This window comes from Coregonus clupeaformis, chromosome 17, assembly GCF_020615455.1.
Source record: "Coregonus clupeaformis isolate EN_2021a chromosome 17, ASM2061545v1, whole genome shotgun sequence".
Lineage (NCBI taxonomy): Eukaryota > Metazoa > Chordata > Actinopteri > Salmoniformes > Salmonidae > Coregonus > Coregonus clupeaformis.
The window spans coordinates 3557641-3583429 of NC_059208.1; the positions used below are offsets into that span (position 1 = coordinate 3557641).

The window sequence follows — 25789 nt, forward strand, 5'->3', positions numbered from 1 at the left end:
CTCTCCTACATGAGTTCGCTTGTATTACGGTTGCTGTCCTTTCAGCATCACGAGCCTGACACACACTGGAGGCCTAGGTCCAATAGGTTTGCCACTGCGCAAACATTTCTATATAATAAATACATATAAAGACTGTTACAATTTCCCAGTCTCACCTTTACTAATAGTGAGCACACAACTTTCCAACAATTTCCCTACCAGCGAGTCAAGGAAATTGGGACAAGGTTTGAGGATATTTTTTTATGAAAGTGAAGGACAGTAATGTTATGAGTAAAGTAGGAATCCCAGGTTTCAATAGGCGATAAGATATATTAATGTTTCAAGAAAGGAATATATATATTAGGCCTGGCGAAGTGCTTTTATGCGCTGATAATTATGAGTTTTTTTACTCCTCTGGTCTAGGCTGGTCTCGGGAAGAAATTGTGGTCTCAGTCAAGACCGAGTAAAAATGTATCAGACACTGAGACAGGACCGAGTACTACAACACTGGGTAAAAGTCCTTACTAGAGTTATCTTGATAACATGCCCCACACCTACTTGGTTACCATGGCACCAGTGCATAAATTCCAACAAAAAATTTGTAGATTGGGAGCCACAAGGAAATTTCCTGCCGACCCATAAAGGCCTCTCACAATTTCTGTGGCCTTGTCATGTATTTTTAGGGGGTCTAAAACCCAAATGCTTGTCGAGCTTTCTCAACTTCCATGATTTGTATCTATATAGTCTGACCATAGATCTCATCTCTCTCCCCATCTCGGGCAGCTATGGCATATTCCGCAGTAGTTAAAACCATGTTAATGAACAATGTTCAGGTCACAGCTTCTGTTTAATCACTTAGGCTACTAGGTTAGTGATCTAGATCTGAACGTTTCTTCCGTGTCCCTCGAGCTAGACACACTTCAGCTGGCAAACCTAAATAGCTTTTTTCTGCAGGAAAGGGGATTTAAAAGCGTCTGGCAAATCCCACAGAGAGAAGGAAACACTCCCATAATTTTTCCTGTGGCAGGGAAAAATTTAATGGTTTTCATTCTCGTCTACAACAAAGTGGGGTTTCCCATTACTGAACCCACACGAGAGGGATGGGGTATGGTTTCTAACGTATGGTAGTAGCCACAATGCCCTGAGCCTTCCCTATTATTATAACTACATTCACACACAGAGGCCATGGCCTACTCTGAGGGAGAGAGGGGTGCACTTCAGCTAAACCTCATGCGGGAGGGGTACCAACGTTCTGGTCCGCTGCTGTCTTCATTCTTTGACTTTCTAGTTACCTGTTTTTTACTTAAGTGATAATGCCCGAGATGCCGGTGTTTGGAGGATATATTGGCACAGGTGTTGTTAGGCCCGAGACGAATATACCTTTAACAATAAAGGTATCTTGGTCAGGTGTAGGGTTGCAACATTCCAGTAACCTTCCTAAAATTCCCAGGTTTTGTACTTATTCCCTCCTGTTCAGGCCTTCATTTTAAATGTTTCCAAGATGAATTTCTAAATACATTTGAAATTTGGGCCAAGTTGAGGCTAGCGTACTTGGCTTGTATTTCATCATAAATGGCAGCCTGTGTTTGTTTACTGTCCTGTAGGTTTTTATTGCCCTCTCTATGTGAAATAGGCTATGCGTTCCACTCCATCCCTGCAGACACCCAAAAACTAGAATGATTTATAGAGTGCTCCGAGCTTGTCCCTCATCTCACCACAGAGTGCCTCAATCCTCAACAGAATTTGCCAACAGTCCCGCGGGCGAGGGTATCTGTGTTTAATGTTTTTTAACTGCGGTTTTCTGGCAGGTTCAGAAAATGGGGGGTTTGAAACTCAGAAAGACCCTCCTCCTCTCATTTTTCTTCCCCCTCCTACTCCTCCTACCACTAACACCACCACCCAGCTAGATTTAAGTTAACCCTGTAAGGGTGACTACTTTTAGCCTACTTCATGCCAAATCAATTATTGTTTTAATATATTGAATGAATCACCCCTCCCCCTCAACTTTCAAGGGCCATAATTTAGGGAGCACAGGTTGGTCATTTCATTTTGTTGGCCTGACATGTCCCAGGGTTTAACTTAAAATTGAGGTAAATGGAAAAATTCAGAGACACTTGCCCTGTCAGCATAAGGCTAGTGATGTGCCCTTAAGGGTTTCGGAGCGCTGTACACCTTTGTCTTGTAAAGCCAGGATAATCCTGTATATTCCTGCCTTTTGAGTCTTCCTAACAAGATCCCTCTGTCTTTGAAGGAGCCGTTGTGTTGTTTTTACACTCACAGATTTTTCAAGAAGGTAATGAGTGATATAATCTGGTATTTTGGCAGGAAAAGAGTCATGCACCTCTCTTCAGTTCCAAAGACATGTAATTTTCGTCAGTGCGATCTAGATGAAGTGGTGGTTTTCTTGCTGGATTAGATTCTCTGTGGTAAATGAGGCGTCTCGTGTCATAAAGTAGGAGGCGCCAAAGTAATTCAGAAGACTCCATTATTGTGGTCCTGTATGGCTCAGTTGGTAGAGCATGGCGCTTGCACCGCCAGGGTTGTGGGTTTGATTCCTGGGGCAGCTAATACGTAAAATGTACGCACACATTACTGTAAATTGCTTTGGATAAAAATGTCTGCTAAATGGCTTATATTATATAGAGTCATGACACCTTTTTCTCATCCGTTTCTCTATCTTTCTTTCTCTTAGGCCTATGCCAAGTTTGCTGGCGCTCCACTCAAAGTCCACAAGATCACCAATCCCTGGGGAAGCCCCACAGGTAATTCCAACCCAGGGCACTGCAATGTTCTGTACTGACATAGGTACTCACTACTGATGGGGAAAAAATCGATACAGTTACAATTCGCAATACTCTTTTGGATGATATTATGTCAATACTTTGACTCCAAGTATCAATTCAAATATTGTCCGCTAGGTAGAGTTAGCTAGCGCTAGTCGGCTGTACTTGCGCCAAAACTCCTGTATTTTTCATCCTTTTTAGCTTGTTTTCCATCTTCTTTTTAAATAGTGAGCCACCATGTTTTCAGCACTTTTATTTCCATGACAGATCAAAAGTCATTTTCTCATCCTCTCTTGTCTCTCTGCAGCAGACATACTGTATAGTGAGCAATATGTTTGGAACATTAAATCGCAATCGAATCACAATACATATAGAATCAGGAGAATCGCAATACATATCTTATTGGCACCTAAGTATCGTGATAATACCATCTTGTGAGGTCCCTGGCAATTCCCAGCCCTTTTACTCACCATGCCTTTTTGGGAATGAACTCGCCCTCGGTGAACCCGACTTGACACTCTTCTGAGTAAAGGGGTAGAAGAAGAGGAAATCCCCCCTTTCCCTCCTCACTGAACTCAGTAAAGGGTCACAGGTCATACGGTCACAGGGTCACACATCACCTGGCTCCCTGAGTAGAACATAGCCTTACTTCACAGTCTGCGTTCACTCACCCTTAGGAACGAAGAGAGCGATGGTTTTATATATGAGGACAGGGAGCTCTCACTTTCCCCCTCTTCTCACTCGAGTAGAACAGGGGTCACAGGTCGTGGGGTAACAAAAGGTCCGCAAGCACCTGACATTCTTAACTCTCCCAATACCACCTCCTTTGTGTGCCAGCCCATTTTGGCTGCAGCCTCCTGTCTTCTTCACGCCACAGTGGGTTCAGACGAGTCTGCGGTCGTAATGGTTACGGTCCTGGTCGTCTTCTTTGCAATCTCGCTACACATCTCAGGAGATCGCTATATCATATTAATGTGGTTCCTGAGATGTTAAACACTTTTCCAGGTGTTGTGAGGTTTGATAATCTGCTCAGCGCAAATGCAATAAAGACAACCTTGAAAGCGCCCTTTAGGCTGACTGTTCTGGTCCCTCGTTTCAGGTACCTTGACGGCACTGAAGACCACGGAGGAAAGTACTGGTAGTCTTTCCAAATCCAGTAATATCATCATTCACCTTAGAAAACAGGTGAGTCCTATTCCCACCATGTATCTTCCCCTTCTCACAGGGGAGATTAATACTAAACAGGTGAAAGACAACCTCTCCCTCCACCCCCCATCCCTTTACACAGGAAACATGTGGGTAACCATGCCCTGCCAAATTAGGAGCTGTTCTGTAGGAAACAGATGTGTGTTAATGTAACACTAAACGGTTCTAACAAACAGGTGACTGACATCCGGAGCCATTTGTAGGGATCGTCATAGTCAGGAACTGATGTCCAATGTGTAATGCTTTTGGCCCCAAGGGATATTCTCTTGCTTATATATTCTGGTCATGCAGAATAAATCTTATTTTGCCAAGGCACAACTTGGTTTCACAAAGGTTTTCTTGAGCTCCAGTGACCACATGGTAATGATTAATCTCTACAGTTGGGTTGGGTACTAGTTATTTAGTTGTTGTGTTCACCTGAACTCATCAGTATAAAAAAGGGGATGTCCACACTGTTGGATTGAATGGGAAAAGGTTAGGTTCATATTCTTTTTTTATTTGTATTATACAACCATTCAACCGACCATATTAAGACGTATGATTAAGAAACTTATTTAAGAAGGGACACCTGCATCATTGTGAGGTGTCTTTCACTTGTGCCATACTGATGCTACTGGTATGCTAAAGGAAGACTGTAGACAAAACTGGAGGCCCTTACATATTAGTGTCTAGGGAAATGGTGGTTTATTGATCATGGACAGTGAGTCTTGGGGGTAGAGGTTAACTGGCTATGAGTTGTAGCATTTACTTTTATTGGTAGAAAGTCTTGGTATAGTGATTCACTAGGCTTAATTTTGTGTTTTAGGCTGGGTTATGAGCCACAGGTGTAGAAATCGTAGATCATAAACTCTATGCATAGATGGGAGGGGTCTCTCATAAAGTCACTAGAGGGGTATACTACAAATCATGATAAATGAGTTAGCCAGCTAACATGCCTTAATATTCAGAATATACAGTGAGGGAAAAAAGTATTTGGTCCCCTGCTGATTTTGTACGTTTGCCCACTGACAAAGACATGATCGGTCTATAATTTTTATGGTAGGTTTATTTGAACAGTGAGAGACAGAATAACAACAAAAAAATCCAGTAAAATGCATGTCAAAAATGTTATAAATTGATTTGCATTTTAATGAGAAATATGACTTAGTAAAACATGACTTAGTACTTGGTGGCAAAACCCTTGTTGGCAATCACAGAGGTCAGATGTTTCTTGTAGTTGGCCACCAGGTTTGCACACATCTCAGGAGGGATTTTGTCCCACTCCTCTTTGCAGATCTTCTCCAAGTCATTAAGGTTTCGAGGCTGACGTTTGGCAACTCGAACCTTCAGCTCCCTCCACAGATTTTCAATGGGATTAAGGTCTGGAGACTGGCTAGGCCACTCCAGGATCTTAATGTACTTCTTCTTGAGCCACTCCTTTGTTGCCTTGGCCATGTGTTTTGGGTCATTGTCATGCTGGAATACCCATCCACGACCCATTTTCAATACCCTGGCTGAGGGAAGGAGGTTCTCACCCAAGATTTGACGGTACATGGGCCCGTCCATCGTCCCTTAGATGCGGTGAAGTTGTCCTGTACCCTTAGCAGAAAAACACCCCCAAAGCATAATGTTTCCACCTCCATGTTTGACGTGGGGATGGTGTTCTTGGGGTCATAGGCAGCATTCCTCCTCCTCCAAACACGGCGAGTTGAGTTGATGGCAAAGAGCTTGATTTTGGTCTCTTGATTTTTGCAACTCCACGAGGTGAGATCTTGCATGGAACCCCAGGCCGAGGGAGATTGACAGTTATTTTGTGTTTCTTCCATTTGCGAATAATCACACCAACTGTTGTCACCTTCTCACCAAGCTGCTTGGCGATGGTCTTGTAGCCCATTCCAGCCTTGTGTAGGTCTACAATCTTGTCCCTGACTTCCTTGGAGAGCTCTTTGGTCTTGGCCATGGTGGAGAGTTTGGAATCTGATTGATTGATTGCTTCTGTGGACAGGTGTCTTTTATACAGGTAACAAGCTGAGATTAGTAGCACTCCCTTTAAGAGTGTGCTCCTAATCTCAGCTCGTTACCTGTATAAAAGACACCTGGGAGCCAGAAATCTTTCTGATTGAGAGGGGGTCAAATACTTATTTCCCTCATTAAAATGCAAATCAATTTATAACATTTTTGACATGCGTTTTTCTGGATTTTTTTGTTGTTATTCTGTCTCTCACTGTTCAAATAAACCTACGATTAAAATTATAGACTGATCATGTCTTTGTCAGTGGGCAAACGTACAAAATCAGCAGGGGATCAAATACATTTTTCCCTCACTGTATATATATATATATTTTTAGAAAGATAAGCTTGAAATGAACATGGTCTAATTCAGGGTTTCCCAAACTCGGTCCATTCCCCCCACCCCCACGGTGCATATTTTGGTTTTTGCCCTAGCACTACACAGCTGATTCAAATAATCAAAGCTTGATGATAAGTTGGTTATTTGAATCAGCTGTGTAGTGCTAGCGCAAAACCAAAACGTGCACCCAGGGTGGGCCCCAGGATCAAGTTTGGGAAACGCTGATGTAATTGACTCAACAACCAAAAACAAGTTTAGCTTTCAGAAATCAATCAATAGTTATTTCTGGTTCTTTATCAAAGTTAACTAATTGATCCTGCTTTGTAGTATATCCCTCAGATTGTGCAACAGAAGATTTTATCTTGTTTGTTTAGCAGTGTTGTGGTAAAGCGTCCACCGTATTGCTTCCACCTTACAGATTGAGAGGTTAGGGCCAAGGTGGAGTGGTAGGGATCGAATTGGGACCGGCTCATTGAAGTCCTAAGAAAAGCTTGTGTTTTTTCAAGAAATTTGAAAAAACAATGATCTTTCACCATAGGAAATGGGTCTAAAGGCGCGGCGTTCAAATTCAAATGGTGTTTTCAAATACTTATATTGGCCTTAGTGTTCACAGTATTTATAAATGGATGACTGCTTTCAATTGCTTTCATTATACTTTTCTGTCATGATTTAACTGGATTTGAACCCAAATGCAGACAACTACACCAAGCCAGAGAAGGTTTATTTACAATGTTCAATAGTCCAGGTTTCCAATAATAGGGGAAGAGCAAGTCCAGGTTACAGGGAGGGTAACAGATCCAGGTCAAGGCAGGTGTGGTACCGTAATGTCCTAGTGTCCGTGGTGAGTCCAAAAGGGAGGTCCGGTAGTGGAAAGCAGGATGGTGGTGGCAGGAGTGAAGCGGAGGCAGGAGTCAGGTTCCAATAATATGTGGCACAGGAGAAAAGTAAATAGAACAGGGCAAAAACACAAAGAGCGAAAACAAACAGGTTGAGTCGACAGCGAGACTAACATGGTCGTCTTGACTATGATCTGACGATGAGTGGCAAGTTTGACCGGGTCTTAAAGGCTGAGGTGATTATGGTGAATGAGCTGCAGCTGGAACCCTGACTCCCGCACACCAGACTTCACTCCTGCAATCAAGGACAGACAGAGGGGAGGGGGAGAGCAGAGAGAGAGCTACCTAGCAGCAGTAGGCCTAACAGTACCCCCCCCTCTACGGACGCCACCTGGCGGCCGACAGGGTTTATCAGGATGTAACCTATGAAACTCACGGACCAGAGCAGGATCCACAATGAAGCTCCTGGGCACCCAGGAACGTTCCTCAGGACCATAACCCTCCCAATCCACCAGGTACTGGAAACCACGACCCCGGCGGCGAACATCCAGAAGTCGCCGGACAGTGTAGACCGGACCCCCACCCACGATCCTGGGCGGAGGAGGGGGACGAGAGGGCGGGCACAGAGGGCTAACCGACACAGGCTTAATCTGGGAAACATGAAAGGTGGAATGAACCCGTAGGGAGGCAGGAAGCTGTAGCTTAACCGCCGCAGGGGTTAACAATAGACAGCATCTTGAACGGTCCTATAAAACGAGGCGCCATCTTCTTAGACTCCACTTTCAATGGAAGGTCACGTGACTTAAGCCATACCTCTTGACCAGGAGAGTAACCGGGAGCCTGGGACCGGTGACGGTTGGCTTGCCTCTGCATGTACGCCGAAGCTCGGGACAGAGCTACCCTGGCCTTCCTCCAGACCTTGAAGCAGCGGCGCATGTGGGACTGCACCGAGGGTACCGCCAGTTCCCTCTCTTGAGAAGGGAACAGGGGAGGTTGATAACCCAGAGCACACAGAAAGGGAGACAAACCAGAGGAAGCGTTAGTCAAGGTGTTATGAGCATATTCCACCCAGGGGAGCATGGAGCTCCATGACCCAGGGTTAGACCCTGTGACACAGCGGAGAGCAGTCTCCATCTCCTGGTTCGCTCTCTCGGCTTGTCCGTTGGTCTGGGGGTGATATCCAGAGGACAGGCTGGATGTGATGCCCAAAGCTTTACAGAAAGCTTTCCATACCTGGGAGACAAACTGGGGACCCCTGTCAGAGACAATATCCGTGGGTAGACCATGAGAGCGGAACACATGTTCAACCAAAATATCAGCCGTCTCTCAGTTTAGGTAGGGCCAAAAAATGAGCGAACTTAGAAAAACGATCAATCACAGTAAGAATGACAGTCTTTCCAGACGAGGGGGGAAGTCCAGTGACAAAATCCATAGCAATGTGCGACCAGGGCCGGCTGGGTATAGGTAGAGGTCGTAGATGACCAGCGCTGGCCTGGGTGGAGTTCTTACTTCGTGCACATACCGTACAAGCAGCAATGAAGGCTCGAGTGTCCGCCTCCATCGTGGGCCACCAGAACTTCCGTCGCACAAAGTCAAGGGTCCGCGAAACTCCAGGGTGACAGGTAAGGGGAGACGAGTGAGCCCACTGAAGTACCTGGGAGCGAGCAGACTCAGGGACAAACAACCGGTTAGGAGGACCCCTCCCAGGGTCAGCTTGTAGATGTTGAGCCTGTCTAACAATCCCTTCGATGTCACATGTAATGGCAGCAATACTGCAGGTAGGAGGCAAGATGGGTTCAGGGTTACTACCAGTATCAACAGCCGAATGAACACGAGACAGGGCGTCAGGCTTGACGTTGCGTGACCCAGGATGGTAAGACAGAGAAAAATTGAATCTCCCAAAAAATAGTGCCCACCTGGCTTGACGGGGGTTGAGCTGCTTCGCTGACTGGATGTAAGCCAGATTCTTATGATCCGTCCAAACGATGAATGGTTGTTCCGCCCCCTCCAACCAATGTCGCCACTCCTCGAGAGCCAGCTTAACGGCGAGCAGTTCACGATTGCCAACATCATAATTCCTCTCTGCCTGAGAAAGTTTCCTTGAAAGAAAAGCACAGGGATGCAGTTTGTTATCTTCAGGAGAACGTTGTGACAACACCGCACCTACCCCAGTGTCGGATGCATCCACCTCCACGACAAACTGGCGGTCGGGGTCCGGCTGCATCAGAATGGGAGCCGAGGCGAAGCAATGTTTCAGTTCTTCGAATGCTGATTCGGCCCCTTCATTCCAAGCGAACGGTCGTGAGATGGAGGTGAGAGCGGTGAGTGGCGCCGCAATGCGGCTGTAGTCCTTGGATGAACCTCCTGTAGAAGTTCGCAAACCCCAGGAATCGTTGAAGTTGTTTGCGGGTGGAGGGGCTGGCCAGTCCGTGACAGTAGAGATCTTAGCTGGGTCCATCCGCAACTCCCCCTGAGCTATGATGTAACCCAAAAAAGAGGTCTCAGACACATGAAATTCACATTTCTCCATCTTCACAAACAGTTTGTTCTCCAACAACCTTTGCAACACCTGGCGCACATGCAGTTCATGTTCCTGGGAGGACTCTGAGAAAATCAAGATATCATCCAGATAGACAAAAACAAACCGATTCAACATGTCCCGAAGGACATCATTGACTAGTGCCTGAAAAACAGCAGGGGCATTGGACAACCCAAAAGGCATAACTAGATACTCAAAATGTCCCAAGGGTGTGTTGAAGGCAGTCTTCCATTCATCACCTTTACGAATGCGCACCAGGTGATACGCATTTCGTAGATCCAGTTTGGTAAAGATAGTTGCACCATGAAGGAGGGGAAAAGCAGAATTAATTAATGGCAGAGAATATTTGTTCTTAATGGTGATGTTAAGTCCACGGAAATCAATACAGGGTCTGAGGGTCTTATCCTTCTTAGCAACAAAAAAGAATCCCGCTCCTACAGGTGACGAGGAAGGACGAATAATACCTGCCGCCAAGGAGTCCCGAATGTAGTTCTCCATAGCCTCCGTCTCCGGGCGGGAGAGATTGTACAGGCGACTGCTGGGGAGCGGGGCTCCTGGCTGGAGGTCAATGGCGCAGTCGTAAGGCCGGTGAGGAGGAAGAGAAGTAGCTCTGTGTTTGCAGAAAACGGATGCCAGGTCATGATACACGTCAGGGACAGCAGAAAGATCCATGGACTCCAGTGGAGGTTGAGGCACAGTGCTGGCAGGGGTCTGAGCAGAACACAAACAATTCACATGACAAAATGTGCTCCATGAAACAATTCTACCTGTCACCCAATCAATGTGTGGATTGTGTCTTATGAGCCAGGGGATACCAAGGACCAGGGGGGTCTGTGGGCAGTCGATTATATGGAATTGAATGTTCTCCTGATGATTACCCGACACTCTGAGACAAACAGGAACAGTCTGATGCGTAATACGGGTCAACAATTGTCCATTTAGACCCTTAGCCTGAGGCGGACAGTCCATAGGAACAGTCTCCAAATCCATTTGTTGAGCCCACTCTCTATCCAAAAAGCTTTCATCGGCACCAGAGTCAACCAGCGCACTAACAGAGAAATTCTGGGACTGCCACTGGAGGGATGCCTGGAGCAGAATGCGGGGAGAAGAGGAAGAATCCGCTGCTCGGCTCACCAAAACTTCTCCCAATAATGATGAGCCGGCCCTTTTCCCGGACGAACTGGGCAGGAAGGAACGAAATGACCAGCCTCTCCACAATACAGGCAGACCCGAGCCTGAATACGACGTGCACGCTCCTCTGAGGACAACCGTGCACGACCCACCTCCATGGCTTCGGGTTCAGTGCTCCTCGTATCGACTCGGGAAGACACGGCTTTCTCCGTAGGGAAGATGCGGGGAGGAGTTTGTTGACGACAGACAGGTTGCTTGGAACTAACACTCCTCTCCCGGCGGCGCTCCCGAATCCGATTATCCAACCTGATGGTGAGTGAAATAAGATTATATAGCGTAGGCGATTCATCATATGACACCAATTCATCTTTTAAAGTCTCAGACAAAGCATTGATGAACACTCCTTGTAATGCCTCGTCATTCCAACCACTCACTGCCGCTAAAGTCCGAAACTCCACTGCCATCTCCGCCACACTGCGAGCCCCCTGCCGAAGAGAAAACAACCGTTTCGCAGCCTCCTTGCCCCGTACGGGGTGGTCAAAAACCTTCCTCATCTCAGTGGTGAAGGCAACGTAAGCGTTGCAAATGTCCGACTGACTCTCCCAGACTGCGGATCCCCAGGCACGAGCGGAACCGCTAGTAGAGTTGATAAGGTAGGCAATACGGGCTCTTTCTGAGGCGTAGGTGAGGGGCTGTTGTTCAAACACTAACGAGCATTGAGTCAAAAAATCGCCACAGGTTCCCATGTTCCCGTCATAGCGCTCTGGAGCAGGAACAAAAGGCTCTCTGATCTGGGCTGAAGGGGTAGGAAAAACAGGTGGAGCAGGAGAAGGAGCAGTTTGTATGCCATGCCCGAGGGGTGCATTATTAACTTGGGTAGTAAGGGCAGACACTTGATTGGTGAGTAATTGAACCTGATTAAGCAGCACCTGACTGTTCTCAGCAAAAGTCTTAAACAGGGTATCATGTTGGCCAAGTAAAATGCCCTGATTGGCTATGGCAGTCCGAATTTGAGTGCACTCTGGGGTGGTATTCGAGGTACTGTCTGCTGGGTTCATGTTGGTCAGATCATACTGTCATGATTTAACTGGATTTGAACCCAAATGCAGACAACTACACCAAGCCAGAGAAGGTTTAACAGGTTTATTTACAATGTTCAATAGTCCAGGTTTCCAATAATAGGGGAAGAGCAAGTCCAGGTTACAGGGAGGGTAACAGATCCAGGTCAGGGCAGGTGTGGTACCGTAATGTCCTAGTGTCCGTGGTGAGTCCAAAAGGGAGGTCCGGTAGTGGAAAGCAGGATGGTGGTGGCAGGAGTGAAGCGGAGGCAGGAGTCAGGTTCCAATAATCTGTGGCACAGGAGAAAAGTAAATAGAACAGGGCAAAAACACAAAGAGCGAAAACAAACAGGTTGAGTTGACAGCGAGACTAACATGGTCGTCTTGACTATGATCTGACGATGAGTGGCAAGTTTGACCGGGTCTTAAAGGCTGAGGTGATTATGGTGAATGAGCTGCAGCTGGAACCCTGACTCCCGCACACCAGACTTCACTCCTGCAATCAAAGACAGACAGAGGGGAGGGGGAGAGCAGAGAGAGAGAGCTACCTAGCAGCAGTAGGCCTAACATTTTCTTTGGACGCTGACAATGTAAAACTTCATAGGAAATTAGTTTACAAGGTGTGCAAGTCAGGGTCATGGCATTTAGTTAAGTCTTTGGTCTTAGCAAAGTGTTTTATAGTTATTGTGGCTTAGGGAAGCAGTTTGACAGTTATGCGTCTTGGCAAAGAGGTTTATGGTCAATGAGTCCTGGCAAAGGGTCCATGGGTAGAGGAAGTGGACAAAGGATGAGGGGTAAGTTAAGGTGTCCTTCTAGGAGCCTTCCATTTATTGACACTGCTGATTGCCATGGTCTTTCTTTTGGTAGCAAGGTTTTTAATAGATGGTTTGTGGTGCAAGACTTTGTCTTGCCCACAGTGCTCAAACTTTAGTGCTCAAATTTACACTACAGAATAAGCTGGCAGCACTTTACTCCTAAAGATCACAGTTGGTTTTCCCTGTTTTAAACCTTCTTATATCATGGCATTGTTGAATACTTGTTTCTGATTAGCTTGAAGGGCATTCTAGAGCGTGGATTATTACCCTATAACGCATGGTATACAGCACGGTAGAATCCAATGGCTATAGTTCATTCTTGCATGTTCTATTGAGCTACTGTACTTTTGAAAGCAAAAGTCAAATTGAAAACATTATTGGCATTGTTGAATTAGATTTTCATAATGGTAAGCTAGGACTGATGGTTTGGCTAGCTAAACTAGCAAGTCTGTTTCTTTGATTACCAAGGCAACTACTATAGCACAGGAGGTTGGTGGCACCTTAATTGGGGAGGACGGGCTTGTGGTAATGGCTGGAGCGGAATAAGTGTAATGGTATCAAACACATGGCTTCCATGTGTTTGATGCCATTCCATAGGCTCCTTTCCAGCCATTATTATGATCCGTCCTCCCCTCAGCAGCCTTCACTGTACTGTAGCTATCTAGTAAACTTGCTAGCTACTTCAGTGGATGTTGAACACATTCTTCTCACTCTTTGAGCTTTGTAAAGGCCTTTTCATCAGAACTTTTGCAATGCCTTTTTTCCTGGTGAATTCAATTGACTCTTTTGTAAGGGAGACAATGCATCCATGCTCTCATCTAGGACCTGATTTCCCAATATCTAAACTAAGTGGCTGTCTGTCCTGTCTTTCAGAAATATAACGCTGACTATGACCTCTCAGCCAAGGAAGGGGCAGACACTCTGGCCTTTGTGTCACTACTGGAGGAGAAACTGCTGCCTGCATTGGTGAGATAGCTTCTGCATGTGGAGAGGGCTAGGGAGGGAGGAAAGAGATGACAGTTAGTAGATCGTTTCTCTCTGTTCACATACCATGTTGAACATAGAAAAAGAAAAGGGAAGTGAGAAGAGAAAGAGCGGGTAAAGGGTGGATATGGTGTAGCAGATCATGCTAAAGCAGGGGCATGGGATCAACACACACACAAACCATCCCCACATTTTAACATTCCCATTATCGCCTTTCGGCAGTGGTTGATGATTAAAAAAAATATCAAAGGTCTCGGCTCTTTTAGTCTGTGCCAGGGGGAGGAGTCGGAGGAGGTACCCCTGTGGATTCAGGAACGCTTTCAAGTCATTGAAAAAGCGAAAAGAAACTTTGTCTGACCCACTCCTAATAGATAGCACCTTTCTAAATGCTTTCGCCTGGCATGACCTTCCATGAGCAAGGTTAAATGCCAGGTTATGTCTTGGTAATGCAATTGCTCTCTTAATATTACAAGAATAGAAAGCTATTGTGAAATATGCTTTAGAACTGGGAAATATTTCACTTCTACTCAGCTTAAGGTTGAAGGGGAAGTAGGCATTCATCGTCAAAGCCTTTGAAGTCTTAAAAACTTTTGAAGCTTAATTGAGCATTGACTAGCAGCGATAGTACCCAGCTCTATGGCCATGTTCCAATTTCCATTCTAGCATACCACTTAGCGTGCAGCAATGTATTGGGCATGTATTCTTAGTAGTAGGCTAGTATGGACATTGGAACATGGCTCAGGGACAGTGATGGAGCAAGACAGGCTTGGCTTGCCTGTGTTTACTCTTTGGGCCCTGCGGAGAATCCTCATAAGTTTACCGTAGCCAACCTGTGCCGCATTTTGTGTATAAAAGTATCTGGCATCCTGTGTAAAAGAGGGCGGTAATGAAACGGACGACAGACATTGTGTCTCAGGGTGGAAGGAGATGCGTCTAGAAGCAAGCGGAAGAGTCTCAAGTACCTTCGACGACACCTGGGGTGACCCCTTGCATCTGCAGCGAGCCTCTGGGAATAAAGCAGCAGTATGGCCTTACGATTAGGGAAATGGGACCCCAAGATGGTCAGGTTAAATACTGTTGTGCCCCTGGTTAAATTGCATGCATTATGTCGTCAAACATCCAGATTTCAAAATAGGATTCCTAGCCAAAAGGATCAACTGTTGGAAAGTCAGGGTGGTCCTGTCCTCTTAATTCACAGGCGTGTTTTGAAAAAAGGTGCATTTGATCTTCATTGTAGTGTTGGATCTATAAAGTGCCCTTTGATCATCATTTGCTGTATGTAGTTGCTCTAGCCAGTGGTCACCAACCTTTTCTGAGTCAAGATCACTTTCTGAGTCAAAATGCAAGCTGAGATCTACCGCTCAGATTTTTTAAAAACATGACTTAAAAAACCTAAGCCTATGCAACATTAACCATTTAAAAACAGTTCTGTAGCAATGAGGTTTGTGCAGTAGGCTATAGGCCCAATACATTCTTACTGCATATTGACTGTGCTTGAATTATCTGCCAATGCTGTTCTTCTCAGACCATTTTGAAATTATATTTCAACAATTTTGGTATATGATCACAATGGTAATACATCATTTGTTGCATTAATTGAGGCACAGCTAAGTGAGCATAATCATTTGCTTATTTGTTTTACTGGACTGATGGCCTGCATCTGATGGTCAGTCTGAGGGGAGGGAGGGAGCAGTGGTGAGGCTGCCTCTCACCCGACTCACCGTCCCTTCTCTCTCCCTTCCTCCACTGAGAAAAGGGGACACAGTCTTCCAGCTTATGGCGAAACTTAAGTCGCACTGCATTATTTCTGCCTCATGTACAAATTAATGTTGTTACTCCTATGACCAGAGAAAGTGAAATATTCCTCGATATTAAAAAAGACACAAGCCGCTAATAATAACAGCGCAAGCTTATCAGAACACTTTGCTATACTCATATATTGCAGCTGCAGTGCTGGTTGTAGCATTTTATGGCTTATAAAAGTGTTGAACAGAGTGTTGATAGTGCTGAATAACAACTTAAACATTAACTTACTCATAAACACAGCAACTCTTTGCTGTATTCATTGAGTCTCTCTAGTCATGGTTTTGAAATCTCACAGTATCAACTTTGCTGTGCGTTCGAGGCTTCTTTTTACAGTCTATGGTTCGAATGAACTGTGCAGACACGGTGATCTGAGCTATCTGATTGGCCAGCGGTAGGCCTATACTGTAGGTGCACTTGACTTGCTCTCTGGGCCTTCCAGGTAGGCGGAGTTCTATCTTCAGACACATGAAATGGTTCAAAATGGGAACACTTTGCTTTCCCGGCGCTAGGGCTGTTAAATCCAGTGCACCTACCTCCAACAGCGCGAAACAAATAAAAAATAGGAACGCAAGGCTTTTATCGTTGTTTTCTTTACAGGAACGATCGCGATCGACTGGTTGGTGACCACTGCTCTAGCGAGTACTGTATGGTCGCAATCTATGGCACCTGCCCCCTCTATTCCCCTCCAGCCATTTAAAGTGCCTTCAGAAAGTATTCATACCCCTTGACTTATTCTACATTTTGTTGTTACAGCCTGAATTCAAAATTGATTTAAAAAATAGTCAACCATCTACACACAATACCCCATAATGACAAAGTGAAAACATGTTTTTAGACTTTTTTTACAGAATTTATTGAAAATGAAATACAGAAATATCTAAATTACATAAGTATTCACACCCCTGAGTCAATAGATGTTAGAATCTCATTTGGCAGTGATTACAGCTGTGAGTCTTTCTGGGTATGTCTCTAACAGCTTTGCACACCTGGATTCAACAACATTTATTATTTTCAAAATTCTTCAATCTCTGTCAAATTGGTTGTTGATCATTGCTAGACAACCATCTTTAAGTCTTGCCTTAGATTTCCAAGCAGATTTAAGTAAAAACTCGCCCACTCAAGAACATTCACTGTCCTCTTGGTAAGCATCTCCAGTGTAGATATGGCCTTTTGTTTTAGGTTATTGTCCTGCTGAAAGATGAATTCATCTCCCAGTGTCTGGTGGAAAGCAGACTGAACCAGCTTTTCCTCTAGGATTTTGCCTGTTCTTAGCGCCACTCTGTTTCTTTTTTATCCTGAACCCCCCCCCTCCCAGTAAACCCCCCCAGTCCTTAACGATTACAAGCATACCCATAACATGATGCAGCCACCACTAAGCTTGAAAATATGGAGAGTGGTACTCAGTAATGTGTTGTATTGGATTTGCCCCAAACATAACACTTTGTATTCAGGACAAAAAGTGAATTGCTTTGCCAATTTTTTTGCAGTATTACTTTAGGATGCATAATAATATTTGTATTCTGTACAGGCTTCCTTCTTTTCACTCTGTCAATTAGGTTAGTATTGTGGAGTAACTACAATGTTGATCCATCCTCTGTTTTCTCCTATCACAGCCATGTAACTGTTTTAAATTCACCATTGGCCTCATGGTGAAATCCCTGAGCGGTTTCCTTCCTCTCCGACAACTGAGTCAGGAAGGACGCCTGTATCTTTGTAGTGACTGGGTGTATTGATATGCCATCCAAAGTGTAATTAATGACTTCACCATGCTCAAAGGGATATTCAATGTCTGCTTTTTTTTTACCCATCAACCAATAGGTGCCCTTCTTTGCGAGGCATTGGAAAACCTCCCTGGTCTTTGTGGTTGAATCTGTGCTTGAAATTCACTGCTCGACTGAGAGACATTACAGACAATTGTATGTGTGGGGTACGGAGATGAGGTAGTAATTCAAAAATCGTGTTTAACACTATTATTGCACACACTCAGAGTCCATGCAACGTCTAATGTGACTTGTTAAGCACATTTTTACTCCTGAACTTATTTAGGCTTGCCATAACAAAGGGGTTGAATACTTATTGACTCAAGACATTTCAGCTTTTGATTGTTAATTAATTTGTAAAAATTCAAAAAACATAATGCCACTTTTACATTATGGGGTATTGTGTGAGATGGAAGGTAAGGAAAAGGAGGGTGACGCAGAAGAGAGGAACAAAGAGTTGACATAATTCAGACAGTGAGAAAGAAGAGATGGATGGACTATCATCAAAGGAGTCCACATTGAAAATAGCAGCTAGCTATTACTCTTTGGTACCCTGACGTGGAGAGGGTAGTTCATAGTAATTTAATAAAGCCAAAACAGTCTGTGTTTTCACAACACGTGGTAATTGGGTCAGGCGGGTCATCTCCATGGTAACCACATTCAGGAATAATTAGTGAGATGGTTTCAGGGGGGGTTTAATAATAAAGGGGTATTGTTCTCAAAGCTCCCACCCTAAAATAGTCTGTAATTATATATATGTTTATGCTATATCAACATGTGCATTGACTCGGTTTGTAACTCTGGGATGGGCACTCCGGTCCTCGGGGAGAACCGGAGTTGCCCATCCCTGGTTTAACTAACTCTACACATAACAATGTTCTGGCTTCATTGAGGGATGGGTCATAAATAAGCTCCATGTGCACTTGCTTGCTGATGACCTTTTTCATAAATGGAAATACAGCTGATCAGGCTGTGAATGCTTCTATGTGTCCATGCTGATGGTTGATTGGGGGGCTTTGCATCTCCTCCACAGCTCTACTATGACGCGCTGGAGTGCATGACCCTGCTCTCTCAACGCCTGGGCTCACACAAGTTCTTCTTTGGGGATTCGTAAGTGGCTGCTGTGCACAAAATGCAAATTATGTTAAATGTTTATGCTAAATTGCATGTATAACACATGTTTTCATGCGAAGCAAATTCTGTGAACGTCGGCTAAGGTCAAAAGCCACACTGTCTTTCATATGAGTGTTTATACTGTCATGATGAAGCCCATTTGTGCATTGTCTCCCCAGCCCATCCTCTTTGGATGCCTATGTGTTCGGTCACCTAGCCCCCCTCCTGATGGTGAAGCTGCCTAATGGGAAACTCCACCAACACCTCAACTACCTGGACAACCTGCGGCACTACTGCACCAACATCCTGGTCCTCTATTTCCCCTCAGAGGGCGGAGGTAAGTTCCCTGGAGTATTATTTCTCAACTCCGTTCCTCGAGTAGTACCCCCAACAGTACACACATTTTTTTGTTGTAGCACAGGGCAAACACACCTGATTTTTACTAGTCAAGTCAAGTGAATGATTGGTTGACTGGTTGTATAAAAAAGTTGTACTGTTTGGGATACTCGAGAACCAGAGTTGAGAAGTATTGATCTTGAGTACCTAGTCTAGCAGTCTGATACCCAACTCCAAAACACTGAAAACTCGAACTGTATTAAGAATCAATTGCAAAATGCTGGTTTTGTTAGGATCCGCTGTGTGCAGAGACTTCATGCTTTCTGCTCTTTGGCTCTCATCCCATTTTGTCTTCTCTGTTTTAGAGCCACTCAGTCACAAGGTGTCAGTCTATTCGGACAGTAGTGACTTTGACAACGAGCCCAATAAACGACGCAACCAAATCCTGTCGGTCCTGTTCGCCATGGGCTCGATGTTGGGCTATGCCATTTTGATGGGGATCGTCAGCATCCAGCATGTACGACCGCAGGCAGCGCTAGTGGGACCCCGCCACATCGAGGAGGAGGAAGAGGAATGAGCAGTACTAGCTCCGTGCAGGACTAGGGACAAAGAGACGTTGTGAGGGGAAAATGGACGTTCTCAGATTTATTCTGTGTACTGCAATAGGGGAACCGGGATTACGTTCCTCAAAAATCTCAATCTCCCACAATGCACGATAATCCTTTGTCAGAACAAACTACTCTTGGCATCCACCAACATGCCTAGTTGGGCCGTCTCTTTTTTTGGTGCTTGATTTTTGTTTTCTCGACATCCAGGAAGGCATACCTTTTCTTGTCTCAGAATCTTCAAGGAAGCTTTAATATAATTGAAGAATGGTATGCCTTTCCTTTTTTTAACCCCTAAAATCAAAATGGAAAACATATTAGACAGAATTATACAGTAGAGCAGAGATATTTCACTGAAAGTTATTCTTTAAATTGTTTGAAATCTTTCCAAGGGGACTTTAGGGTAACACAGAGAATGTTTCTGTCACAATAGAGAAGGGAAAAAAACATTATTTATAGTTTGCCTCATGAACTGAGTATTATTTTTATCGATCACCCAAAGAAAGGTGACATTAAAACATGCATATGGTTTGGTTTTGGGAAATAATGATTCTGTACAGCTCTGCTTCCCAGCCCTATGCAATTAACCAGTAGACTGTAAGATGGAATAGCACTGAGTGGAACAGAATGCTGTCCCTCTTCCTTTCCTGTGATTTGGACGGAGTAGCGTTAAATGTATGCTCTTTTGTGGCACCCATGTTTCTTTACCACTCAACACTCTATTATTGCTTGTCAGAATTCTCCTTTCTGTCCTACCATTTTGTATCCTGGTGTGTGGGGTGTTGTCAGTGGCATGAAACGTACAGAACATAGATGCAGTAAAGAGGTCAATGGAACTCATCAAAACAATGGAAATGCCATGGGAAAGATGCAGTGGGGTAAAGATCCCGAATCTCCTCATTGCCCCCCAGCAAAATTAGCCTACATTTAGGATATTGTTTATGGTATTTCACACCATGTTGAGGTAAAAATCGGAGTATAATGCTTGTATGGATGTCAACCCTAATATATGTTTGTCATCATGACCAAACAACTGCATTAAAGTTAAAAACGACTTTGAATTCCACCACCGATTTCTTTATGCTAGCTATGCTACCAGCTTATAATGAACGGGAGTTAGCATTTAGCAGTCACTTCTTCTAAACTGAAAAGGGACTACTTCTAAATGTTATGCAGAGAAAACAGCCAAATATATCAAAATCTGACTTTAATATTCATGTTGTGGGCCTGTTACAATACATAAATCATGACGGATTTGATGAATATTCGCATTGTTAGATCAATTGAACTTTTTTACGCATCTATTGTAGATACACTATACTACAAAAGTATGTGGACACCCTTCAAATTAGTGGATTTGGCTATTTCAGCCACACCCATTGCTGACAGGTGTATAAAATCGAGCACACAGCCTTGCAATCTCCATAGACAAACATTGGCAGTAGAATGGCCTGACTGAAGAGCTCAGGATGCCACCTTTCCAACAAGTCAATTCGTAAGATTTCTGCCCTGCTAGAGCTGTCCTGGTCAACTGTAAGTGCTGTTCTTGTGAAGTGGAAACGTCTAGGAGCAACAACTGCTCAGCCGCTAAGTGGTAGGCCACACAAGCTCACAGAACAGGACCGCTGAAGCGCGTAGCTCGTAAATATCGTCTGTCCTCGATTGCAGCACTCACTACCGAGTTCCAAACTGCCTCTGGAAGCAACGTCAGCACAAGAACTGTTCATCGGGAGCTTCATGAAATGGGTTTCCATGGCCGAGCAGCCGCACACAAGCCTAAGATCACCATGCACAATGCCAAGTGTCAGCTGGAGTGGTGTAAAGCTCGCTGCCATTGGACTCTGGAGCAGTGGAAACGTGTTCTCTGGAGTGATGAATCACGCTTCACCATCTGGTAGTCCGACGGATGAATCTGTGTTTGGCGGATGCCAGGAGAGCTCTACCTTCCGCAATGCATAGTGCCATCTGTAAAGTTTGGTGGAGGAGGAATAATGGTCTGGGGCTGTTATTCATGGTTCAGGCTCCTTAGTTCCAGTGAAGGGGAATCTTAACGCTACAGCATACAATGACATTCTAGACAATTCTGTGCTTCCAACTTTGTGGCAACAGTTTGGGGAAGGCCCTTTCCTGTTTCAGCATGACCATGCCCCCATGCACATAGCGAGGTCCGTACAGAAATGGTTTGTCAAGGTCGGTGTGGAAGAACTTGACTGGCCTGCACAGAGCCCTGACCTCAACCCCATCGAACACCTTTGGGAGGAATTGGAACGCTGACTGCAAGCCAGGCCTAATCACCCAACATCAGTGCCCGACCTCACTAATGCTCTTGTGGCTGAATGAAAGCAAGTCCCCGCAGCAATGCTCCAACATCTAGTGGAAAGCCTTCCCAGAAGAGTGAAGGCAAAGGGGGGACCAACTCTATATTAATGCCCATGATTTTGGAATGAGATGTTCGACGAGCAGTTGTCCACATACCTTTGGCCATGTAGTGTACAAACGTAATAAATAGAGCATCAGACACAATCCGTTACTCTACATTTACATTTTAGTCATTTAGCAGACGCTCTTATCCAGAGCGACTTACAGTTAGTGAATAATATTTTTTTTTTTTTTTTTTTTTATACTGGCCCCCCGTGGGAATCGAACCCACAACCCTGGCGTTGCAAACACCATGCTCTATCAACTGAGCTACATCCCTGCCTGCCATTCCCTCCCCTACCCTGGACGACGCTGGGCCAATTGTGCGCCGCCCATGAGTCTCCCGGTCGCGGCTGGCTGCGACAGAGCCTGGATTCGAACCAGGATCTCTAGTGGCACAGTTAGCACTGCGATGCAGTGCCTTAGACCACTGCGTATGGCAGACAATCATATATTGTCTCCACAAAACATTTATATCTGAATGTTATGTTACGTTACACTCTCCTGAACAAGCCCTGGTTCTTGCCATTCTGGGGTTGAACTGAAGCATATAAACAGTGAAATACATACACACTCAGTAATATGCTGATAAATGGCTCCAACTGACAACAATGTTTGTGTCTTCTATGATGAGCTACATTTGAGGCAACAACTACGAGGAGGGGGATATTATTTTCACCATATGTTTTGTCTCTACATTAACCTTTTGACCTGTCTGTGTTGCCATTTTGTACAATGCAGGCCAAAACATTGCCAATGAGAGATAACATATGGATTAGATCAATCACACTAACTGTACTTTAGTTTAAACAGTCTCTCAAGAATCAATAATCAATATACAACCACTTTATCTTTTTGAAAATAAAAGTACAACTTGAAGGCACAAGCCCAAAGCCATGACATAATCTCAACAGTGGTACTTGGGCCAAAAGACAAGAAAACAAGTGTTCATAAATACATAAGATAATTCTGGAAGCCGCTGCCAGGTCATACGAAATGTTGTCACGGGTCAGGTTTGGCTGTTGGCCCTGGTCTAGTAGGATTGTCAAATCGATCCTGTGGGATTATTTTTTTAAATAAAATTGTGCTATTGTTAAATGAATATCCCTTATTTAGGAGAGCTCAACCCTTACAAAAAAAATATTGTAGTACAGTGCAGTATAACTGCAGTACAGTTCAGTATAACTGCAGTTAGAGTGCAGTATAACTGCAGTATGCTGTAATTACTGAGTCCAAAATACCACAGTCGACTGCAGTTACTGCACTATTACTGCAGTTTCAAAACTGCAATCTTTTTTTGTAAGGGAATGATACACATCTTATGCACACAAATGAAACTGACTCATTGCACCATAATAAAAAAATGCAGTGTGATTGCAGTCATGTACAGTAAGCAGTCTTATTTTTTCATTTCGTGTGAATAATTTTCTGTTCATCATTAGGCTATGCAAGCTGGAGACAACGAGCGCACAGATACATGTAAAACTTTCATTTGATTGACAAGCATCGTTATCTTGCCCTGTCACTGTCTGTAGTAGCTCGCAGCCCAACTCATGTTTCTCATTTGGGAGATGAGGAAAGTTGCGCGGATCACGAGCGAGACCCGCTGACATCTTTCACCTTCACCCCGAAGCATTCTTCTGCCTGGCGCGCTGAGAGTGCTACTGTGTGAGCCAAAACTCCTTGACAACCCCATAGGCGCTGGTCAGCGTGCCGGTCGAGAAGTCTTCACACACGTTTTTTTTTTTTTTCGGTGGAGGCACAGTTGAAAAGTTAGACATTAGGTTATTTGGGGAACGTTCCTAAACGTTGTGCCTTGAGGATGGATATGGGGAGGCTTATGCTAAGTTTGCTGCTTGCTAGCGCGGCGCTTCTCTTGGGCTTCAGCGGGGCTTCAGAAATGCAAGGTAATTAAAAAATATAACGCATGCTTTGACAAAGTAGTATTCTGATGTTAGTTTTCATTGCGATGTAAGTGAAGCCCCTCTGCATCCTTCACTGACTGTGTGCCACAACTTCTGTAAAATAATTCAATTGTGAAAAGGCTAATGATTACTATTGTAATTCCTATGAAATTCACTTGAATTTTGAATGAAAGCGGTGTTGAGGGATTCTGATTAGGCTACGTCCAATTTACCCAATTATAGACTCGAGTGTATAAAATAAATAAATGGACACTTCTGTGCCAAACGCGAAATATGCGCTCTTCTGCACTGCTTGCAATCGCTCATCACCTCGTTCAATATTAGGGGTCATGCAAATTGAAGGACCACACCACAAAAACGCCACAGTTGCTATTTGCGTACTACATCAACTCTATCATTTTACATTGCAATGTCATCTGAATAATACAGTGCATTCGGAATGTATTCAGACCCCTTGACTTTTCCACATTTTGTGACCTTACAGCCTTATTCTAAAATGGATGAGATTAATTTTTTTCCTCATCAATCTACACACTGTTAAATCTAACAATTTAATCAATTTTAGAATAAGGCTGAATACTTTTCGAATGCAAGGTGACACATATAAAGCATATATTTGCTTTATTATGAGCTCCTAAACTTGAAATGGTAAACAGCTATAGCCAATTTTTTTTTTATTACTTAATTTTGGAAACAATGGCTGCTGTCTCTATACAAGACAATAGAGATGACCAGATGTCTCGCTAAGTGCAGTTTGAGATAGCATTAAGATTCCACCAGTGATAGTCCCCTGTAGCTCAGTTGGTAGGGCATGACGCTTGCAAAGCCAGGGTTGTGGGTTCGTTTCCCAGGGGGGGCCAGTATGAAAATGAATGCACTCACTAACTGAAAGTCGCTCTGGATAAGAGCGTCTGCTAAATGATGTAAATGTAAACAATAAATAATAATAATATGCCATTTAGCAGATGCTTTTATCCAAAGCGACTTACAGTCATGTGTGCATAAATTTTTACGTATGGGTGGTCACGGGGATCGAACCCCCTACCCTGGCGTTACAAGCGCCATGCTCTACCAATTGAGCTACAGAGGACCACACGGGTCCGCCTCCCGCTAGTAGGTGGTTGCTGAACCATAAGGTGCAATGGAGCCAAACAACAGATGATGGGCATCCGTCGTTTTTCACAGGGACGTGCCCACAATGATGATGCAGCGATCGAATGGCTGTCAGCTCAAGGTGTGTGTATGTGTGCACGTCAACTATGATCCAGGGAGAGCGAGGAGATAGTTGAGATATTGTAATTACACATGTCCATCACACTGATTACAAATGGGTACTGGCCCATACAACAGTCCTTTTAAAGAGAAGGACCACCTCACAAATTCTTAACCCTTAGGGTCATTGCTGCTCTGCCTTTCCATTCACTAGGGCTGCTTTCAGTGGGACTGAACATTCAGAATGGTGCAGCTAGAAATGGTAGGTATAGACTAGAATCACTCTATATAGACTGGACTCACTCTTCACCTATACAATTGAGAATCTGTTCTATACGGTGCATTTCTATCTGCAGTGCTCAGTGTTCTGGTCTACTGATCAAGCCCACCCACTCAATAGCAGTGATTTAACAGTGTTCTTAAAGTTGGGGATAGAGGAATGAAGAGGGTGTCCAGAAAGATACATTTTGGTATGGATCATACAATGAAGGGTGATTAAAAAAAAGCCATTGACTAGGGGGGAATCAAATGCAGAGAGCCTTGTTTTTGCAAGCCAGGACTAATTCAGCAGGGAACCTCCAATAATGTTGATCTCTACCCCCTTCAATGCTTGCAGCTTTGACTTTCAGATGTGTCAGAGTGAATATCTGTGAAGTGAGAGAGAATGGGAGAAGACTGAAGAGAGGAGAGAGAATGAGTGTGAGATGAGGGTAAGGACTTGGAGAAAGATCAACAAAGAAAAGAAAAAGGGGACAGAGTAGAACTAAACAACAAGCAACGGAGCAGTTGAGATGGGGAAGAGACCAAGGTAGAAAGTGAGAAAAATGTATTGACAGCGAAGGTGACCATCAAGAGGTAGCATTGTGTGACAATGGACATAATAAGACATCTTAATGCATACTTTAAAATTACAGTGCATTCTGAAAGTATTTAGACCCCTTCACTTTTTCCACA

At 44.3% G+C, this 25789-nt stretch overlaps 2 protein-coding genes across 2 annotated transcripts in view; both read left to right on the forward strand.

Moving 5' to 3' along the window:
- The first annotated feature begins 448 nt into the window (after nt 1–448).
- On the forward strand, nt 449–19252 carry LOC121585316 (metaxin-1-like). Its single transcript, XM_045226701.1, has 7 exons — nt 449–490; nt 2672–2741; nt 3862–3947; nt 13550–13642; nt 18260–18336; nt 18519–18676; nt 19041–19252. Exons 1-7 carry the CDS (start codon nt 449–451, stop codon nt 19250–19252), a joined length of 738 nt encoding a protein of 245 aa, XP_045082636.1.
- Nucleotides 19253–23279: 4027 nt separating this feature from the next.
- The window catches only part of LOC121585972 (thrombospondin-3b-like), a 44983-nt gene continuing 42473 nt past the window's right edge, over nt 23280–25789 (forward strand). The window contains exon 1 of the mRNA XM_045226620.1: nt 23280–23605. Coding sequence (XP_045082555.1) covers nt 23521–23605 — 85 coding nt within the window. The 5' untranslated portion in view covers nt 23280–23520. The remainder of the gene's footprint in view (nt 23606–25789) is intronic.

What these genes read in the sequence shown, in the direction of transcription:
- LOC121585316 (XM_045226701.1), top strand. Translation starts at nt 449, where the DNA reads ATGTATCAGACACTGAGACAGGACCGAGTACTACAACACTGG. An exon ending in TCCCTGGGGAAGCCCCACAG is followed by an intron (nt 2,742 to 3,861) that starts GTAATTCCAACC and finishes CCCTCGTTTCAG; the next exon opens with GTACCTTGACGGCACTGAAG. An exon ending in AGAAACTGCTGCCTGCATTG is followed by an intron (nt 13,643 to 18,259) that starts GTGAGATAGCTT and finishes TCTCCTCCACAG; the next exon opens with CTCTACTATGACGCGCTGGA.